The sequence below is a fragment of the Rhinoraja longicauda genome, chromosome 7, assembly GCF_053455715.1.
Source record: "Rhinoraja longicauda isolate Sanriku21f chromosome 7, sRhiLon1.1, whole genome shotgun sequence".
NCBI classification, from domain to species: Eukaryota; Metazoa; Chordata; class Chondrichthyes; order Rajiformes; family Arhynchobatidae; genus Rhinoraja; species Rhinoraja longicauda.
This window is the reverse complement of record NC_135959.1, coordinates 57,925,721-57,948,178: the sequence shown is the minus strand read 5'-3', so window position 1 is coordinate 57,948,178 and position 22,458 is coordinate 57,925,721. Positions and strand designations below refer to the sequence as shown.

Genomic DNA, 22,458 nt, shown 5'->3' with positions numbered 1-22,458 from the left:
GGTGTCAAGAACCAGTTCCTAAAATGTTAACCAAAATAATATAATATGCATTCCTGGAAAACAGTCCATATCAAGATTTTCTGTAAAGTCTGTACTTGAGTCAAGAAACCAGAGTTGAAAATTAAATCTTTTTGACGTTTTCTTATCACTACAGTGAGCGCAAATATTATTTTGTATCACAAATTTTGGGTAGAGATTTGAGCTCTGTAAAGGTGAATTTCCGTCTATGGAACGGGTGTAACTCGGTGGTCATCTGTAATCTTCATATCTATTTGTGGGAAACAAAATCTTATGGTTGAACTGTTTTTTTGGTTTTACTTGTCTAGCCGCCTCCAATGGGAACTTTACCTCTGATGACACAACCAACAATGATGTACACCCAGCCAGTCATGAGACCATCTAACCCTTTCAGCTCCCTACCTGGTGCCCAGGTACTTTATTTTTGGTATTTAAAAAGCTTGTTCCAGCAGACTGATATATTTGACTTTTTAATTATCTACCTGTTAATTAAAAAAACAAAGATCTTTTTTACAAAGATTCGACATATGTTTTCCAACATTTTATTTAGAATGTGATAATGTTGCATTTTCAATTTGAAATAATCCGTGACATCCAAATACCAATGGAAATAGTTTGGTAATGAAATTGAGTCAACAGTTTAATGTCAGCTGCAAAATTGTACTTTGCATTATGAAGAATATCGTCATAATTTGTCCATGGTTAACAGTAACTGAAGAGATCTTGCATTCATTTTTAGGATGCTGAATGTTATTTGTTTCCTATTCCATAATTCACATTTTCCCATGTAAGTAAATAACCAATGACTATTGCCCCTTCAGCTTTATTGTGTAATATATGAATTCTTTATACTCGGCACTTTTTGAAATGTCGATTGGGAGACAAAAGTTCATACTTCCATATATTGGAAGTGAAAATGCACCTGAAGAAGTGGGGGGGTGGGTGGGGGGTGGTGGTGGTGGTGCTGAGACCAGGATTTGAGAGGGAGTCTGGTGCAATGTAGCAATTGTGAATTTTTTTACAATCCAAGTCATGCTCTCATGTACTCAAAATCTTGCACCTTTTACCATGGATTGTCTGCCTGCTTCATTCCTTGATGGGGCCTGGTTCTCTGGTCCTTAAATGTAGTTGTGGTCTTTTGAAAAACATTTGTTATTGAAATTATTACAACTGATGATCAAATTAAGGTAAATTTGAAGATAAACGTTTTTTTGGAACACTGTTGAAACTATATAAAATCGATTGTAGACCATCAAACAAAACACAGCTAAACTAATTACAGAAAATCCATTTCTCATCCTTTTTTGCCAAGAACAAAGTATGTGATTGCAGGGTGAGTAATTCCACCACATCTGGGAAATTACATTTGTACCCCAAATTTCATTTCCAGCATCAGAAGATGCAAAGCTGAATGTTTCATCAATCTTTTACTGCAGTATTGGCCACCACCAGGATTTTATTAAACTCTTCTACTACTGATAATAAATTTACATTTAAAACATAAGTTGAAAACTTGTGCTTGAAGCTTTGCTATCAATGGTGCTGCAGAGTTGAGCAGAATACTTGGGCAGTTGGAGTTGGTTGAAAAGAGAATTCTGAAACATAGGTAAAGCTGAAAAAGATTGTGGGGATTGCTTATAAAAATACTTTAGATACATGGGACTGGAATTTTTTTGTTTGGTTGACCAAAACAATGGATTTCTTTTGATTTTGGCAAAGATTATTATCCCAATGCCATTTGCTGTTCTGCATCACTAAAGGGAAATTCTGGTATCCTATAGTATCAAGCAGGCTGAACTGACTGTCAGATGAAAGAATTTGGGGATGGTAAATCACAAAGTAAAAATCTCCAGTGAATTATGACTTGTTTCATGGAAGGTAAAAATTGGATCATAAACATGTGATTAAGAAAATCTCTCTAACATGGGGGAGGGGGAGAATTTTTTTTTTTTTTTAATTGCAGGACTTGGATTCCATGTTGGGTTACATTATTGAGCAGTAATTATGTCTCGGAACTTGCTGTTGTACCTTGATAAACATTTTCAGGATTTTTAAAAACTTGAGTGGATGTTGAACTTTTGTTCGCTAAATGGCTGTGATTGGGTGTCGCCTATATTGCTTTTTAAAAATTAACTGAACATGATGTTGCAGTCAGATTTGCCCCATTAAAATGGAAAGATGCCATTTTGTTAACATAAATCCTGAGACATTATATTGCACCTAAGGCAGTGGTTGTGGATGTGAAAATGGATAAAACCAGATCTTGTCGATGGACAGGATTGATAGCTTTCTGCTTGTATTCCTCTTCAATGGTTCAATGGTGCTTTATTTGTCACATATGCAACTGCACAGTGAAATTCTTTTGCATATTTACACATGCGGGCGCCACCATGTATTGGTGCCTTTTCCGAAGTCCAAAGTCTGGTCAGCTTGTACTCTCGGTCTACTAGAGAGGCTCCTGATCCAAGTAAGCCCTAGGCTTCTGCAGGACCTTCCTATGTTGTTTTCGACTGGATCAGCCCATGAAAAGACATCCTTCTGCTTGCCCGGTCGGTCATCGTTGTGTCCTGGGGCGTGTCCTGGGGCGCCCCCTGCAGCCGACCTTGAAGGCGCTGGAGGCATAACCGCGGTTCACCCTCCTACCGGCCCACACCTCACGTCCTCTTATTCCTGTAAACACGTCTTGAACACTTTCCTGGTTTTACAGCCATTTATTTCCTTTGATTTTCTGTGACCCATTTTTGCGCACATTGGCTACACTTCAGAATGTAATTGATGTCTCCCAATGCCTGGGTCAAATAGTAAAAATAGGATGGCCTCAAGAAAGAAATGGATAGAGAATGGAAAGCATGCAGTTTCTTGTTAAATATGTGAAAATGGGTTTGCTGAAGCAACATTTGCTACTTTTCCAGTGGTATGCCTAATATTGCAAACCTGTATCTTCCGGTTTCTGTTGCATTTGACCAGAATATTAATGTTCTGCAGTAACTAAGACACTGATCTTTTCAAACTACTTACTGGAGAAGCAATATGTGTGTGTGTGTATAATTTTTTTTAAAAACCTAATTGCTTTCCTTTTTTTCCCTTTTGCCATCATCCTAAATAGATCAATAGATCGATGCCTGTAGCAGCTTTTTGTTGTCCCTTTGCTTACATTGTCTTGTTCATATTCGACAAAGTAGGTGCAATGATAAACAAAAGTGAAGTAGAGTTTCAAGAGTCAACACGTGATTACAGCTGGCAGTAGGTCCTGGGTTCATTTTCTTTTCCCACTATTGAGCCATGTGACCTCACTACCTCCTGGATGTCTTGAGATGCCTCATTGCAGACCAGCGATTGAACCCTTGGTATTTATTTACACATCCACTCATACATAGTCTTCATTAATTGAGTAATTGGGGAAGTTTGAAAATTGCTTTTAAGATCTGCCAATTCAAAGCCTGTATTTTGTTTTTGATGGTGTAAGATGTGTCCCAATAATGGTCTTGCAATATGCATTGTGGAGTTCTTGTTTCCTGATTAATATTAAATTTCCCAATCACACATTGACATGAAAAGAACAGGCTAAATATGTTTAGTGTAGACAAGAGACTGCAAATGCTGTACAAAAATGCAGACAGACAATAACTTGTTTGGAATATAACATGACGGTGTTTGTAGGTTTTGCTTAGAATGCTTATTTGTGTTCTTTATTTTGCATGCAGCTAAACAGTCACTGTGATTGCCAGTAACTGAAAGGTAAAGAGTGAGACCAGAAGTGATGGGGAAATTTTAATTATGATTATTTTGTCATAGTTACGGTCAACAGAAATGACAGGGGCTGTCTTGTTTACTTCCTCCAGGAACCATGACAGACATTCTGCTAGATACTGTAGCATTCTCCACAATGAAGCAGGGCTCCTGAAGCACTTTTGCACTGTGCCATTGTATTTTGGGCAGTAGCATGGTTTTGGTATATGCTTTGTGAACATAATGGGATCAGCAATGCTTTCAGAAGATGGCCCACACGCCACAAAATATTTTTAGAATTTAAATGCAGCAGGCATGGCGGACTGCTGCAAAATTAAGACATCACTGCTGCCAGGTCACCAGGTACCGAACTACACAATTTGCTACCAAAGGTCAAACTAAACCTCCAGTTTAAATTCCATTTGGAATATTTTGGAGAACCAAGAACCAAGAATATTTTAAGTGTGGAATCCTTTTTGATTTTGGTATTTGGCCGAGTTGAAATGCAGCATGAACAGCTATTGTGGAAAAAATTAGAACAACTTACCACAGGAGTAAGTCTGCATCTAACAAAGCCTTGTTCTTTTTACTCCTTTCAGAAAATAAGCATGACAATGGCCACCTCAGACAAAACAGAGACCTCAAAATGCTGCAAATATTGCAGCTTTGACCTGGATGGTCAATAACAAAAAAGGTTCACTACAGATACTTTAATCTAGAGCATAAAAACAAACTGAGGAACTCAGCAGTTCAAGCAGCATCTGTGAAGGCAAAGGAACAGGCAGCATTTTGGTTCAAGAATCTGCACCAGGACCAAACAATGGGGCTCATTTGTCCATCAATGCTTCACCTGATTCCACTTCCTGCCAGCCCCTGCCTCTCACTTATTTATGTTAACTCTCTTCTACATTCTCTGTCCTGATGCAGGGTTCTGACCCAAAACCTTAACTCTCCCTTGGCTTCCACAGATGCTGAACGATTGTCGAGTTTCTCCAGTTGTATGTTTTGTTTTACTCCCAAGTTGTGCATAATTCTTTTAAATTATGATGGTGGTAAAACTGGTTCTTCCGATTACTCAACACATAATCCTCTGAAATTTCCACCACTTCCAACGGGATCCCACCACTAGCCACATTTTCTCATCTCCACCCCTTTCCGCCTTCCACAGAGATCGTTCCCTCCCTGGTTAACTCGTCTCTTCTCACCCAAACCACCCCCTCCCCAGGTATCTTCCCCTGCAACCGCAGAAGATGTAATACCTGTCGCTATACCTCATCCCTCGACTGTCTAGGGACCCCGACAGTCCTTTCAGGATTGGCAGAGGTTCACTTACACCTCCTCCAACCTCATCTACTGTATCCGTTGTTCAAGATGCAGACTCTTATGCATTGGCAAGACCAAAGGCAGACTGGGCGATCGTTTCGCAGAACACCTTCGATCAGCCTGCGTGAAACACCCTGATCTCCCGGTTGCTGGACACTTTAATTCTCCTTCCCATTCCTACACAGACCTTTCTGTCCTCGGTCTGCTCCATTGTCAAAGCGAGAAAACGCAAATTGGAGGAACAGCATCTCGTATTTCGCTTGGGCAGCTTGCAGCCCAAGTGGTATGAATATTGATTTCTCTCACTTCAGGTAGCCCTGACATTCCCTCTCTCTCTCTCTCTCTCTATCCCTCCCCCACCTAAGTCGCACTGGCTTCTCGTATTCACCCTACAAACAGCTTACAATGGCCTGTTTCCTTTATCATTACTTTTTTGCACAATCAGTACACCGTTCCTGCCTTCTCCCCATATACCCTGACTCCTTTATCATTAACAGCTCTATCTAACTCTCTTGAAAACATCCAGAGAATTGGCCTCCACTGCCTTCTGAGGCAGAGAATTCCACAGCTTCACAACTCTCTGAGTGAAAAAGTTCTTTCTCATCTCTGTTCTAAATGGCCTACCTTAAACTGTGGCCCCTGTTCGGGACTCCCCCAACATTGGGAACATGTTTCCTGCCTCCAGCGTGTCCAATCCCTTAATAATCTTTTATGTTTTAATAAGATCCCCTCTCATCCTTCCAAATTCCAGAGTGTACAAGCCCAGTCGCTTCAATCTTTCAACGTATGACAGTCCCGCCATTCCGGGAATTAACCTCGTGAACCTACGCTGCACTCCAATAGCAAGAATGTCCTTCCTCAAGTTTGGAGACCAAAACTGCACACAATACTCCAGGTGTGGTCTCACTAGGGCCCTGTACAACTGCAGAAGGACCTCTTTGCTCCTACTATACTCAACTCCTCTTGTCATAAAGGCCAACATTCCATTGTCTTTCTTCGCTGCCGGCTGTACCTGCATGCTTCCTTTCAGTGACTAATGCACTAGGACACCCAGATCTCGTTGTACTTCCCCTTTTCCTAACTTGACACCATTCAGATAATAATCTGCCTTCCTGTTCTTACCACCAAAGTGGATAACCTCACATTTATCCACATTAAACTGCATCTGCCATGCACCCGCCCACTCACGCAACCTGTCCAGGTCATCCTGCAACCTCATAGCATCTTCCTCACAGTTAACACTGTCACCCAACTTTGTGTCATCTACAAATTTGCTAATGTTACTTTTAATCCCTTCATCCAAGTCATTAATGTATATTGTAAATAGCTGGGGTCCCAGCACCGAGCCTTGCAGTACCCCACTAGTCACTGCCTACCATTCTGAAAGGGACCCATTTATCCCCACTCTTTGCTTTCTGTCTGCCAACCAATTTTCTATCCATGTCAGTACCCTACCCCCAATACCATGTGCTCTAATTTTGCCCACTAATGTCCTATGTGGGACCTTGTTGAAGGCTTTCTGAAAGTCAAGGTACACTACATCCACCGGCTCTCCCATGTCCATTTTCCTAGTTACATCCTCAAAAAATTCCAGAAGATTAGTCAAGCATGATTTCCCCTTCGTAAATCCATGCTGACTCGGAACAATCCTGTTACTGCTATCCAAATGCTCTGCAATTTTGTCATATGATTGACTTCAGCATTTTCCCCACCACCGATATCAGACTAACTGGTCTATAATTTCCTGTTTTCTCTCTCCCTCCTTTCTTAAAAAGTGGGATAACATTAGCTACTGTCCAATCCACTACGCTGCACTCCTTTAATAGCAAGAATGTCCTTCCTCGAGTTTGGAGGAATAGGACTCCAATCCTATTCTACTTTTACGAGAAGTCCCCTGCACGAAAAAAACCTAATCATCTTGATTCACCCCACAAAAGGCAGGTGAACTCTGCAGATGAAAGGTTGAACTTTGTTTGAAGGTGTGGTGCGAACAAGCTGAAGGCAATGTAAATATCTTAAACTGAAGTCAACCAATTACGGTATTGATCCACTGGTAATACATTAAACTAGCACTAACTACTATTGATGGATGGATGATGATGGGATTGTAACTGCACATCATTAAGTTACCCGTTTATTGTGAAAATCTGCTTAATTTTGGTGCTATCTAAATTGATCCCCAAACCACCTCGCCCAGATTATTCCATGTAGCCTGATCTAACACAAATGCTGCCAGTTTGGGTAGGCAGATATTGTACAATGCGTTTATCAGGGTTGAACTTATTTTCTGCTACATAAGTAGGCTATTTGTTTCTCTCCTACGGGTTGGTGGAATGCTTTTAGAGTTTGAATTGCAAAGTTATGTACCAGTAATATTTTATGTGATTTGGAAATTAATTGTGATATACTTTGGCTTGCTTTGAGGTAAATTCCCACACAGTCACATGCAAGAATGTTACAACAGTATGGTCACACTTCAGCTTTGTTGGAAACTATAAAGCATACTAGTGTCAAGATAAATTTATTCAAAATCTAAGCCTGACCACGAATTGAGCTGTTATTCCAAATAAAGCAGTATTGTACTTTGCAAAAATATAATGTTCATTCTGCGATTTAAGAACAATTGATCCATTATTCTTTAAAAATTAATTGTCCTTCAACTAGCATAAGATTTGGGTTGTAACCAGCATGAAATGTTTTGCTTATTTTAGGTCGTCTTAAGCAGTCACATTATATTTATTCCAACTATACTTGTTGCTGAGTTAGATTATTTCCACAATTTTGCTGGATGTTTAAAGCCATGGTAAATATTTCATTCTCTGGATAGAATGTAGAACCTCTGGGAGGAATGTCTGTTTGGCAAAGTTTGAATTGATAGTTTAAGTTCGTAAAAGCAATTTGTAAATAATGAACCAAGGAAATAATAATGAACCGATGATATAGAGTGCTCATATGGATGGTGCAGCACCTATATTGTGTGCATTTTTTTCCAGAGTTTCCCAGAATTGATTGCAAATGTTCTTTAAACACAACTCTTTCCTTCAAACTCACAACAACAATAAATTAAATTAAAAATAATTATTTATTCATGTATCATGCATACAATGTCTGCAAGATAAGCCAAAAACAAACTAAATACGCTGAAAATATTTCCTGCACTTCTAAGAAATCTTCTGAAATTTTCATTTGGTATAACCATTCTATTTGGATGGTCTTTGACGCTACATGAATAAAGTAAAAATAGAAAACACTGGGGTACTCAGCTGGTCAGGTTGCATCTGTAGACGTGATCCTGAACTGTGAACCTGATTTTCTTTCCCCCGGAAATCCAACATCGGTGGTATTTTGTTTCTCAACAAATCTTGCCTTTTCCCATTCAACTTGCGATTGTTCAACTTCCCTAGAGTCCCATGTTTCAATTTGTTCATTCTCCTGTGGCACTATCTCCCTCCATTTCAGAACAACCATTCTCACCTGCACCCTTCCTATCACCAGTTAAACAATTGGAAAATAAGAGCCATAATTTTTGCATCCCACATACATTCCCTACATTTGCCATTTATTTTACCTCTCATAATCTGTTCCCACACATTCTATACTCTTATCATGTCAGCTACCCATTTCGTCCTCTGTGATACAGCTTAGTTTTATCAGTCTTAGCTTGTTTTTGCTGAATTACTCCATGCCTCACTCCTGCCCAGCCCCTCCTCCATAGCCCTTCGAGAGATCTCTAGTCTCCAACCTGATAGTTCACCAACCTCGCACTTCCTACTTCAATCTCTGATCCCAAAGTGTTTTACCCCAACTGTAGTTAGAGTCCTTGCCTGCATTCCCATTTTCTGCACTCGCCAGCCCCCACTTACCACACAGCCTCTGCATCCAGCACATCAACCTTTTCTGCCTTAGTGTTAACAGATTATCTGTTCAAATTCTGTTCCCCCACCATGCCTCTATATAAATAGAGCCATAGTATCTATTCAATGATTTTCATATCAGTAACATGTGTAAATATCCCTCTTAATCTAATAGCTACAAAGTGATCTTCCAACCCATTTCTGCTTTCCTCAGAGACTATTCAATCCATGGCTTCTTAGTTTGTTCATCAACTCTCCCCCCCAATCCCCAGGCAATTTGCCCTGTAGTGGTAGGAGATGTTACATCTGTCCTCTCCTCCCCACCTGACCTCAATCAGCCCCTCCTCACCTTGATCCACCTATTGCTTGCCAGCTCTTGCCCTACCCCTCTTCACCCCTGTCATCTCTTTGTTCTGGCCATATCCATGCTACCCTTTCAGATTAAGGGCAGGGTCTGGCCTTGAACCACCAGCTGTCCATTTGCTTCCATGAAAGCTGCCTGACCCATTGAGTTGCTCTAGCAGAGCTCATTTTAATGATCAGCTAGAGCATTTTACATTCAGGAAGGTGGGCAACATATCTCTTTCGCCAGATGATCTGTTCAAATTTTGTTTCCCCATCATGCCTCCACATAAGGAGATCAACGGTGTCCATTTAATGATTTCTCTATCATTAATTTAATTTTAGAAAAGTAAATTATGTATATCAAATCACCTCAATCATGTATTTTAGGCATGCAAATACTAAATTGTAAGTTTTTGTCATTACTTGTTTGATCACGATAGATCAGGAAATAAAAAGCATAGTATTGTATATAGCAACAATATCTTGATTACTAAAGGCTTGCCTCTTCTGTGCTAACACTTTAAAAAAAATTATAAACAATTTTGTTGAGAAGTTACTTCTTGGTGGTCATGGCCCTTAAACACTAGTGTATTAAAACTTAAAGTATGCTGATACAAAAGTTAAATTCTTGCAAAATCTTGCTGTCAATCCTAAAATGACAATGAGTTTTTGCATTGCTATCACTGATTTCCTGTGTTCTTTTCTTCGCATTTTCTGCTTCACTTTCTTCACTTTCTAAACTAGTTATCTACAGCTTCGAGTCCTTCTAGTCAAAGTCCTCCTAGAGCTCCTGGAAAGGATCCGTTTGCAGAGCTCTCTCTCAAGGACTTCTTGTAGAACAGACAAGGTATTCATGGTGTGATATATATGTTCATGAATGCTACATTCGGCAGTGATCAAAATGGTCTCTAAAATTATCAACAAGGCTGCTGCATTATTATTAAAATTTGCTGAAATATTCAATTACCCTACCAGCACTGTTGTTGCATGGATATTGTGGTGTGCTTGTGCTTTGTGGCCATATGTGAATGTTGATTTACTTTGTGAATAGTGCATGCACAGATTAGCACGCAACCTTTTTCTTATGGAGTTATATCATTTTAGCTAGAAATGGGTCCTGTCGGCCAGTTTAAACATACGCCTGTGTTTGATTTTCCACCATTGAAGTTAATATCCTGTCACCTGAAAAAAAAACTTCAAATGTTCCACATAAAACAATGCAAAAATTGTTTACACACTGTCTCCTGGTAAAATAATAGTGTCACTGTCTCTCCATTGAAAGAGTTTATCACTGGAATCTTGGACAATCAATCATACAGAAATATGTAATGCTGGTCAAAAGGTTTTTTAATGACTATTTCATGATCTTGCTTGGTCTTACGATGGATCTATTGTGGCTTTTTTTTTCCATTCCCATGTTTCAAAATGTCAAAGAACTCCAGTCCACACTGGTCAATTTAACTGACTTATATGGGGGAAAAAAAGATTTTGCTTGTTGCTCTTCTAGGATGAACTGTACTTCACTTTTTAAGTAAACAATAAAATAAGTTCAGAACAGCAAGAGAAAGTTTCCCCATGTATTCATACCTGTAAGTAATGATTTGTTTTCCATTTTCTTTTGTTTTCAGATGCAATTTATGTAGTGCTATCAATGGATAGATTCTGAGAAGATGAGTGCTAAGCAGCAAATTTTTATTCTTCATGCAAAATACTCGCTGTTGTGAAACTATCTTCCATAAGGATGACCTCAGTATGGATGTAAAACAAGATGGAAGAATGTTCAAGATGGAACATTTATTGGAAAGCAAATGTGGATGGACAAACTTCAGCAGCAGAGGGAAAGGATTTTGATGGGGTGATGACTGATTCAATCAGGATTTTAATTGGTGCAACCAATTATGCTCTGCAGTAAAACAACATTTTTGTTCCCATTTTGAGTAACCTCTTAATTTAGAAATGGTGACTTGAAGAACAAGTAGCATCTACGATTATTTGAAACAACTGCTGGACTGTAAATTCAGGAATTGGTGAGGTATTCTTTGAAAAGCAGCAGTAAATTATGTAAACCTGTTCTCCAACAATTTTTTTTCACAATCATGCTAAAATTATTAATTCATAATTTTCACTTTATTCAAATTTTACAGTAGACATTCCTTGTGTACTATATTTATTTATGACTGTCAGATTAAGTAACAATATTGCATCAGATGCTTCCTGTGAGGATTAATATAGATGTGCATGATTCATCAATTGGATGAAAACATGAGTTTGAATGAAAAATGCAGTTAATTGAAAGATGAAGCACTAATTATTCTACAAATCAGTTTACTTATTCCTAGTACAATTATTTGTAGGCAGTTCCAAAATCTTGCGTTTATATGGGATTTAGAATGAATAATGTATTAATCTATGTAGTTAATTCTGTGCCTATGAGTTTGCGAGGGAACAGTTATTGACATGCAAAGCACGGCGTTTGTATTTTGCCATTAGCGTAAATGGGAAGGCCGATTTTATTGCTCCATGCTCAGTGTATCATTATTTTACATTCAAGTTTGATGCTGCCTTTCTTAGAATGTAAGGAATTGCCTTCAGTTCACAAAGATCCTCTACCTCCATTGGACTCCAAATCACTTGGAGATCTCAGAACACGAGAAAAAATTGTTTAAATGTCCACACAAGGTATCTTCACTGGTCCTGAAAAGATTTGTTTACACATAGTTGGATATGAGGGAGTAGTTTCTGCGTAGATTTTTAAAAAAAAGTAAAGCAAGTTGAAAAGTAACACAGTAAAGCACTGTTGATCGGTGCTTCATTGTATATAACATAATCTCTGTCCACATCAGTGGTGTGAAGGATAGTTTGAGCTTAAGGCAATTCAGTACATGAACTTAGCAAAATTCTGCTGCATTGTCTTTGCAGAATATATTTTGTTTAAAGAAAAATGTATGTAGGAAAAAATTGGTGGATTTTCAAATAAAGAGCAGCTTTCACTGAAATTTTGTTACCAGCTAGGTCCAAGTTACATCATCTTGATTACAAAAGATCCTGTGCATGGATATAACTCTGCATTATTTAATAAAAGAATTAAGCTGTTATGTCTTCTCAATCCTTGACAATATTAGAAAGGCAGTGTCTTCAGAAATTTGGATTTGTGCTTATTCGCTAAGGTCTTCAGAGGTTTTCTTTTTCAACCAAATAATAGAGGCCATGCAGAATTTATCAACAATAGTCACAGATATCAATAATTTCCTTGTAATCCAGATTAGAGGAGAAAAATGTGAACCAGTTTTTTCAAAGCCTTGGTCAGATTACGTTCTGGAAGGCTACATTCTGCTTTCGGAGAAGGAGTTCTGTAAAGTTTCTTCAGCTAGACACCAGAGCTTAGAGTAAAAATAAGTTAAGTTGCATAAAAGTATTTTTTCCTCATCAGACTGGTTTATTGAGCAGTGCTCAAATTAGTGTATTTGTATATGATAAAGGGATTCAAAAGTAAAATACAGATACTGTTTTCTGTGAGGAACTCTGCAACAAAAAAATTAAAATAGGAAATAAACCACTTGTGTTAGAAATCACGAACCAATGTTTTATACAAATTTAGTAGTAATGTGAAATTTTCTCCTAAAAGGCAATGGATGATGCTGGCTCAAATGAAATCTTGAGCAATGCGATTTTTGTACATTTTGTCAGATAGAAATCAACACAATGAAGCAAATGTGGATAAATGTAGTCAGAGCCCAGATCAGACGTGATCTCGCAGAATAGGTTCAAAAGGTTCAATAGCAAAATAGGTTCAAAGAACCGATTTTTATTATCATGTTCAGCCCATGCTTCTCTCATGGGATAAGAAACTGTGTTCTCTCTTTGCCATTTCATATCACTAATGATATGCTAATAATGTTTCCAATCCATTATTATTGTTGTGAATATTTAAAAAAACTGGAGATGCTGTAAATCTAAAAAAATACTAAGCATGTCAGGCTGCATCTGTGGAAGGAGAAACGTAACGTTTTTTGTTGAATGCCTTGTCAGAATTGGGAAGGAGAGAAAAGAAACTTGTTAACCTGCATACAGGTTTATGATGCTCCATCTGAAGCTAACCCCATTTGCCTGCATTTACCCCATACCTCTAAACCTTTCCTGACCAAGTGTCATTTAAATGCTGTTATAGTACCTGCCCCATTACCTCCTCTGGCACTTGCTTTCCATCTGCTAACATTCCCTCTCTAGAACAGAAAGATCCTTGAGTTCTCTGCCTTCTATCTCACCAGCCTCTTCGAAATTTCTACCAACTTCAAAGAGATTCCACCACCGGATACATCCTTCCCTCTACCGGCACTTTGCAAGGGCTGTTCCATTTATGCCATCATGATCCTCTTTTCTTATAGCTGAGAGCTATAATCCACACTCTATCTTCCCCTTTTCCCTATCTATTTTACTTGAGTTTGATTTGATTGTAATATGTGTGGTAGAGCCGATCTTATTGGATAGCATGCCGGCCAAAGCTGTTCACTGTACCCCGATACATGTGACAATAATAAATGTAAACAGCCCTTTGCATATGCAGGCGACAAATCATTTGTCCTTTTACCTCTTTCCCACGATCCAGGAGCCCCAAACAGATTTGCAGGTGAAGCAGTGGTTCACTTGCAATTTTAATCTGGTGTACTGCATTTGATGTTCACAATTAGATCTACTGTATAGTGGAGAAACAGAGTGGGAGACCAGTTTGTAGAACACCTGCATTCAGTCTGGAGGAACAATTCTGAGCTTCCAGTTGCCTCTCACATTAATTCTCTGTCCCATCCTGTGATGTTTCAATGAGGCCTAGTGCAATCAGGACATTTGGACATAAATATGGATAGTAAAAGATTAGAGGGCTGTGGTCAAAATGAAGACATATGGGTTAGGCCAGAATGCCAACTTGGTTGGTGTGGTCACATTGGGTTGATGGACCTATTTTCATGCTGTGTGATTCAATGATCCTAACAGCTCCTTATCTGCCTGGGCATGTTGCAGCTTTCTAGACTCAATATACTCAATTACCCATATTTTTAAAGCGGAGATTGACAGACTCTTGATTAGTCAGGGTGCCAAAGGTTATGAGGAGAAGGCAAAAGAATGGGGTTGAAAGGGAAAGATAAATCAGCTGAGTTACTCCAGTACTTGCTCGAGATTCCAACATCTGCAGTCACTTGTATCTCTTTTGGAAAATGAATATTGCCAAAATGTTTAATGAAATGAAGCATTTGATGCACGCATAAAATATAATTTGATTATATGGGTCTATTCCTGTTTGTTTTTACAGTTATGTGGATCAGTGATCAGATTTTACCGTAATTTTTTAACTTTTGCATGCATACATTGTTAAACTACTCCACTGTTCCCTGGTCAAGAGTATGAATGGTAAGTTAATTTGCAATCTGTCTCAAAGCAGTGCAGACTTTCACAATGCAAGGGGGGGGGGGGAAATAACAGTGGTTCAGTTGGTAGAACTGTTGCCTCAGCGCCAGAGACCCGGGTTTAGAATCTGACCTCGGGTGCGTTTGAGTTTGTGTGTTTCCTCCCACATCTCAAAGATGTGTGGGTTTGTAGGTTAATTGGTCTCTGTGGTGAGGAAGGGGAAAAAAATGTTCCATGGTTATAGGGAGTGGATGAGAAAGTGGAACAACATGGAACTAATGTGAATGGATGATCGGGATTGGCATGGACTCGGACTGAAGAGTCTGTTTGCATGCCGTATCTTTAAAATAAATAATCAAGATTTTATTTTGCTTTCCTAAACATTTTATGTTTTAATAGGACAACACGGTGGAGCAGGCGTGGAGTTGCTGCCTCACAGCGCCCACAGCGCCAGAGACCCGGGTTCGATCCCGACTATGGGTGCTGTCAAAACAGAGTTTGTACATTCACCCTGTGACCGCATTTGTTTTCTCCGTGATCTTTGGTTTCCACCCACATTCCAAAGACGTACAGGTTTGTAGGTTAATTGGCTTGGTGTGTGTAAATTGTCCCCAGTGTGTGTAAGATAGTGTTAATGTGCGGGGATCACTGGTCAGTGCAGACTCGGTGGATTGAAGGGCTTGTTTCCGCGCTGTATCTCTAAACTAAAAGTCTATATGACTAAGCTTCAAAGTTTTGCACATATTGAGCATTTTATTTCCTGTAAAGTATACAGCAACATTTAATATAGGTATACATAGTTAGTTATTAAACTGCTTAAAGTCTCTTGACAATCTGAAAATAATCTGCAATTTTAAATTCGGTAAGATCTATATTAAATCTCTCCTTTTCATTTAGTTATCTTAAAGTCCAGTGGAATTATCTATGGAGGTGGGATTACTAATGACCTTGTCCATTGAAGTGTTCTTTAATACTCAAGTAACAGGTCTTGGTGGGGAAGGAAGTAGGCTAAATTACTGGCAAGTTGTAACAACAGTTTGTGATGCAGAAGTGCAATCATCTTCGCATGAGTGTATTGGTTCCACATTAAGAGTTTTAATACCTATGAAATGACAGATCTCAGCATTGTACCAGTGACAGGCCACCCCATCTCTGCTTCACTTGGTTCTCTTTGTTTCTTATTTTCTGGACCGGAAGGTTGCTCAACTTCTTGAATCAGCATAGCGTGGCCTTTTACATGCAACCGTCTCTGCTCATATGCACCACACTCTAAATCCTGGATTGCAAATTAGAAATATTTCACTCAATTATGTAATAACTTTTTAAAGACCATACAAAACTCCAAGTATTTCACAGGACCGTTTGGTAAACATGATCTGACAGATACATGCGTAGGAAATACATGCGAAAACAAAGAGGCAGATTATTATCTCAATGGTATAAGAAGGTAACTGCAGATGCTGGTTCAAATTGAAGGTAGGCACAAAATGCTGGAGTAACTTAGCGGGTCAGGCAGCATCTCAGGAGAGAAGGAATGGGTGATCTTTCGGGCCGAGACCCTTCTTCAGACTGATGTCAGGGGAGGGGGCGGGACAAAGATAGGATGTAGTAGGAGACAGGCAGTGGGAGAACTGGGAATGGAGAGGGAATGAGAGGGACAGAGGAACTATCTGAAGTTGGAGAAGTCAATGTTCATACTGCTGGGGTGTAAACTGCCCAAGCGAAATATGAAATGCTGTTCCTCCAATTTGCACTGGGCCTCACTATGACATTGGAGGAGGCCCATGACAAAGGTCAGACTGGGAGTGGGCCAGAATGCTCAGCCACCGGGGGATCAGGTTGGTTAAGGCGGACTGAGCGAAGGTGTTGAGCGAAACAATCCCTGAGCCTGCGTTTGGTCTCGCTGATGTAGAGAAGTTGACATCTGGAACACAGTTTACACCCCAGCGGTATGAACATTGACTTCTCCAACTTCAGATAGTTCCTCTGTCTCACTCTTTCTCCTCCCCCTTCCCAGTTCTCCCACTCTCTTCCTGTCTCCTACTACATCCTATCTTTGTCCCGTTCCCTCCCCTGACAACAGTCTGAAGAAGGGTCTCGACCCGAAACGTCACCCATTCCTTCTCTCCTGAGATGCTGCCTGACCCGCTAAGTTACTCCAGTATTTTGTGTCTATCTTGACGGATACATGCAATAGGTCCAGCTAGTTCTCCATGCTTTTCCTGCAGCCGCACTTGCAGGGCGAAAGACTGAAGGCACGACAGCCACAGTCAGATTATTGAAGACATTTAAGAAGTTAGAATTACATTTTTAAAATTTGAAATAGTGAATGCACTTTTAGAACAATATAATTTATAGAAAAATAAACCCCTTGACAATTAAGGTCAACATTGCCATTTCAATGGCATTGTATTGTGTTAGCTAGATATTCCTGCAGTAAAGCCAAGGGAACAACTATGTGGAACATTTCATCTTTCAGCTCAGAATGTGTGTGCTTCTGTCTTGGATGAAGGGCTGAGTTCAGTGAGAATGGAAGGTCCAGTGCACTGACAGGAAGACGACCTATGAATTTTGTGTACAAGTCCTTTGGTTGATAGAGTAATGAGTGTGTGGTGAATTGAGCAGTGTCTGAAGCAGACTGCAGTTGCTCCAGCTTTTGAAGATGCTTTCACTGATCTGCATTGCAATGGATGGACAAGGAAGTTGGAGACAAGCTGAGCTCAGTGGCGATTGTTGGTGTGTCTCTGAGACAGTGAGCAGAATACAGTTATTGACAAAGAATAACATGCTGAAATCTTGCATAGAACACAAAATGCTGGAGTAACTAAGTGGATCAGGCAGCATATCTGAAGTACATGGATAGGTGACATTTCAGGCAACCCTTCTTCTGAAGCAGTCTGAACCAAAACATCACCTTTTCATGTCCTCCAAAGATGCCACCTAATCTGATTTATTCCATCACTTTGTGTTCTATGCAGGAATGCTGTTGTACTTCAGCCTTGAGGACAGATGACAAAATGTTAAATTGTCTGGGCAGCTTGCAGCCCAGTGGTATGAACATTGACTTCTCCAACTTTAGATAGTTCCTCTGTCCCCCTCTTCCTCTCCCTCTTCCCAAATCTCCCACTGTCTTCCTGTCTCCACCTATATACTTCCTTTGTCCCGCCCCCCCTGACATCAGTCTGAAGAAGGGTCTCGACCCGAAACGTCACCCATTCCTTCTCTCCTGAGATGCTGCCTGACCTGCTGAGTTACTCCAACACTTTGTGAATAAATACCTTCGATTTGTACCAGCATCTGCAGTTATTTTCTTACATTAAATGTTTAATTGAAGTAGGTGTTCAAGAGCAAATGAAAGGAAAACTAGATGGTTTAGGAATATATATGCAGCCCCTAGAGCTTTGGCAAATGAAGGCAGGTGCACTGTTTATTTAAAGGGGTGCGAGTGGCCAGAATAGGTGCAGAAATAAAAAGTTAAATGGGTGGGGGAGATGAGAAGTGGGAGATATCTGAAAAAAAGGTGAATATATTCAAAATTAAGGCATTGCTTAACTGTGGTCAGTATATCTCAATAAAGCAGGGATATGGCAATATAATCACATACCTAAACAGGTTGCATTAAGTGAGAAAACAGCCCAGGAAGTATTTTAGTCAGGTTTAGAGGCAAGACTGAAGTGAAAGAATGTTTCACCAGCTGAGAGTGTGATGTGGACTTGGAAGTCGGCATATTCAAATTCAATATTAGTTGAATATTCTAATGTTAGCAGTGTTTGTGATGTACAAGTAAACTATAAAAGTAGAAGAGACACTTGTGACAATCACTGCCACCAGCTGCGGCTTGAGGCCCTGTTTGCAAATAATTCAATGAGTGGTCATAGAAAGCATCTTCAGTGAAAGCATCTTCAACGGCTGAATGGCAGCTGCACAGCCTTGGATCATCCTTATTTCACAACCTCTCATTCCCTCAATCTATCAATTAGGCCTTGTACTTTCAAAATTATGTTATCTTCCTCTCGGCATTGCTGCTAACCTATTTACCCACATCTCGCAATCTGCATATGCTGCATATTATTAAATCATGACAGGCATCTGATCCAGATTATATGGCATTCAGTTGCTCCTCCAGGGCAAGATGCTGCAATAATCAGAGGCAGTATGATCATACAATATAGAGCAGTGCTCGCCATCATTAACATCCTTGTGCCTGACCTATCAGTTGGAGAGCAGAAATGAACTAGGGATTAAAAATAATGGGTTATTAATTTAATGAGGCAAAGTTTCATTAAATTAAAGTTTCTCAGAGGTTTGTACATCTTGTACCTCTTTCTCCAAAAGTCAGTGGAGACAGGCTTTGAATAATTTTAATGTAGACTTAGATTATTTTTTGATAAGCAATGAAGCAAATGATTTCTATGGGTGGTGGGAATTTAAACTTGAGGTTACTATCAAACTAGCCACGATATGATTAAATACTGGTGAAAGCATGAAGGCCTGCTCCTCCTTTGTATGTTCTGAGTATTAGAATCTGGGAAAAGGGCAAGAAAATAATGGTTAAGGTAAAAGAATAGCCAAGACCTTGTTGAAAGGTGAATAGGCGATTTATGCTCTGTTGTTCTTATGATTGTCTTTCCTACTCCAGCCCAATCACAGCCTCATCTGCAACTTATTTTGAAGCAAAATGAAACAGAGAAAATGCCAGACATTCAGCAGGTCAAGCAGCAACTGTGGAGAGAGAAATAGAATTAACGCTTCAGGAACAGGAACTCATGAGAACTGGAAATGTGAGAAAACATGTGTGATTTTACTGTGTAGAGGTGGAAATAAGGTAACCATCTCTTTAAGGACCAGTACTTAACGATAGAAGTAAAAAGAAACAAACCAAAAATGAAATATCCAGCTTCACCTGTAGAGAGCAAAATAATGACTACCTAAAACTCTTGCATTCATTAAGCATGCAGAGGGCTTGACTCCAATGGAATAATGTAGATAGGTCAAAGCAGGACTGGAATGGGGAATTAAAGAAAGTGACAAGCAAGATACAGTCCAGGCACAAATGAATGATTACAACAGAAGAAACATCTTGACTTAATTCCTGCATTACCATAAAAATGAATTTGTGACTCTGCTTCCTAAGGAATCCACATAAATGGATGTACTTTGAACTATACAATATATCTTTATCGATAGGGAAAAAAACTGCAGATGCTGGTTTAAATTGAAGGTAGACACAAAATGCTGGAGTAACTCAGCGGGTCAGGCAGCATCTCGGGAGAGAAGGAATGGGTGACGTTTCAGGTTGAGACCCTTCAGACTCAGAAGAGACTTCAGTCTGAAGAAGGGTCTCGACCCGAAACGTCACCCATTCCTTCTCTCCCGAGATACTGCCTGACCCGCTGAGTTACTCCAGCATTTTGTGTATATCTTTATCTATGATGCACTCTGGGCTGCTCTACAAATAGCAGTTATCTGAAAAATAATTTATTTAACTAACCTGCAAGCATTTTTCATCATCTTGCAGCAAATATGTGAGATTCTCTGACACCGATTTGCCTAATTGGAATGGTGTTTCTTCATCACCTTCTGTCTGTTCCTGCATTATGGAAACTTCCTTCTGTACTGCCAGGAGTGCTTTGGTCTTGGGTTTTGCTAGATTGGAGTTGATTTTATTAATTTGTTGAAGATATACAGTGTCATTTAATACTTAATTTGCACATTGGAGTAGTGGTAACAAACATTGATTGTTTAAGCAATGGACATAGGTTAAAGCAGTGAAATTGATGTCTGAATGTGAACTAAGTCAAACAGTAAGTAATAACATTTGAATTCAATTTCACCAGAACTGAGTGAGCATCCAGCCACCAATGATGGAGTAAAAGTGCACTGTCTGCACTTCTCATAGTTAATAGTAATGTAAGTTAATAAACCATCTGTTTATCAGTACATCTAGATCCCTTACACTGCTACCTCCTTTGCAAGTAGCTGGATTCTTATTCCTCCCTGAAATGCCATACTTCATTTGCTGGCATTGAAGTTAATTTAGTATTTACAGGCCTATTCTATTACTTTATTAACAACTTGTATTTTGTTATAATTCTCCAACGTACAGTTCCCAAAATTGATGCCAATCCTTAAATACTGTTTATGTATATCTGGTTCTTGAAAAAATTAATGCAAATAGTGATAATGGTCCTACAGTTTCCACTATTTTCAGCAGACTCCTTTCAATCAGAGCTGGATTTCTGCAGTGCTCTATATTACCTATTTTACTTGATCTTTTATCTCTTCTGCCAGTGGATTTCCTGCACACTCTATCTAATCCTTGGTGGGTTTATTTTCCTCCAGCACCAAAACAAGAATTACCCGTCTCCAAATCAGATTTTCTTTAATTCTAGCAATGGTAGCCTGTAAAGCATGTAATCCTGATAGCATAGAATTTTCGCCATCAAAAGTTTGCTTTTCAAACCACAACCTTATTTCAGAACATTTTTGCAACCTTTTATGAATATTGCACCATTTCCAGTGTAGCATTCTTGAGCAAACTCATTAGCATGGTTCCAGATTTTGCTGATGGGTTCTATCCTGGGTTATTGAGAGAGGCAAGGGAGGAGATTGCTGGGGGGTTTGAAGAAGATATTTGGCTTCTCTCCAGCAACAGATGAGGTCTCAGACGAATGGAGAGTAGCCAACAATGTTCCTTCATTAAAGAAGGAAATTTAGGAGGCTATTGAGGCTTGCATCAATCCGAGGGAAGATATTTGAGAGGAAAGAGAATAAGTTTGTGTGGGTAATTGTGTGGGTAAAGTAATGTTTTACAAATGTCATTGTTTTTTTGGAGGCCATGAAGATGATTGAGAGCAGGACAATGAATGTAGTCTACATGGACTTTTAGACATGCTCTTGCAAAAGATTGTAATCTCAACTCTCACAAGGGTCATGGGGAATTTGGTGATGTTAATGCCTTGGAATGTCAAGTGAAGGTGGTTGAGACTCTCGTGATGGTCATTGTCTGGAGCTTGTGTGGCACTTATTTCTTAGTTCATGGAGAGGTAGTGCCTCACCTGAAAAGCTGTAAATGGAAGTGAAAACATCCCCGCTCCTGATTTTGTTAGAGCTAGATAATATTCAGCCACAGAACCACATCCTAATGTTAAGTTCTTTCTGTCTGACCCTCAGAGACTCAGACAAAGTGACAATGACCAGTAGAGGTCCTACTTTTTGACTTTTTTTCCTAAGTGGATGCTATTTTTTTAACACTCCAATCGAACTAGGTAAAAAAAACAGTTTATGAAATGTAACAGCTTACTAAATTAACAGACAACACATCATATGATGAACAATACCTGCTAACATGCAGTTTGCAATTACTAAATCATCAGTGCTGGTTGGCAATAAAAGGCATTTCCACACCATTCGGCTTTGTCTTTTTCATTGTACAGCTGACTCAGTAACGTTTGTAGCTGATTCCTCATCTCCAAATAACAAATGAACTCCACATGCTGTCAAATGGGTTGTAGCACCACGTTAGTCCAATGTAGCACATGCTCATTCTGACCATAAATGGTTGGCTTGTCTCTAATTTGCTTCATCAACATGCTTCTTACTGTTGGATGAACTTGTCCCACTAATCATTGCTGCCTGACTATTCTTTGTAATTTAACAGATTTTTTAAAAAAAACTCTCGATTTTTGCTCATTAGCAAAGTTATGAGGTATGCCTGGTCTGTTTCTGACAAATTCAACTAAATTACTCATTACGATGGGGTTAGACCCCTGGTTTGAGGATAATGGTG

General features: G+C 39.4%; 2 protein-coding genes across 12 annotated transcripts in view; one reads left to right on the top strand and one right to left on the bottom strand.

The window, feature by feature from the left end:
* picalma (phosphatidylinositol binding clathrin assembly protein a) overlaps positions 1 to 12,377 on the top strand; it is a 113,494-nt gene extending 101,117 nt beyond the window's left edge. For 6 of the 11 annotated variants that reach the window (XM_078402661.1, XM_078402662.1, XM_078402659.1 and 3 more), the window contains 3 exons: positions 327 to 431; positions 10,014 to 10,116; positions 10,898 to 12,376. In XM_078402661.1, the coding sequence (XP_078258787.1) occupies positions 327 to 431; positions 10,014 to 10,106 (198 nt within the window). In that variant the 3' untranslated portion in view covers positions 10,107 to 10,116; positions 10,898 to 12,376. Of the gene's footprint in view, positions 1 to 326; positions 432 to 10,013; positions 10,117 to 10,897 lie in introns of all 11 variants that reach the window. The other 5 variants (XM_078402658.1, XM_078402660.1, XM_078402653.1 and 2 more) reach the window with 2 other exon arrangements.
* A 3,097-nt stretch (positions 12,378 to 15,474) lies between these two features.
* ccdc83 (coiled-coil domain containing 83) overlaps positions 15,475 to 22,458 on the bottom strand; it is a 31,378-nt gene continuing 24,394 nt past the window's right edge. The window contains exons 10-11 of the mRNA XM_078403131.1: positions 20,161 to 20,315; positions 15,475 to 15,945 (exon numbers count right to left, since the gene is read on the bottom strand). Of these exons, the coding sequence (XP_078259257.1) occupies positions 15,772 to 15,945; positions 20,161 to 20,315 (329 nt within the window). The 3' untranslated portion in view covers positions 15,475 to 15,771. The remainder of the gene's footprint in view (positions 15,946 to 20,160; positions 20,316 to 22,458) is intronic.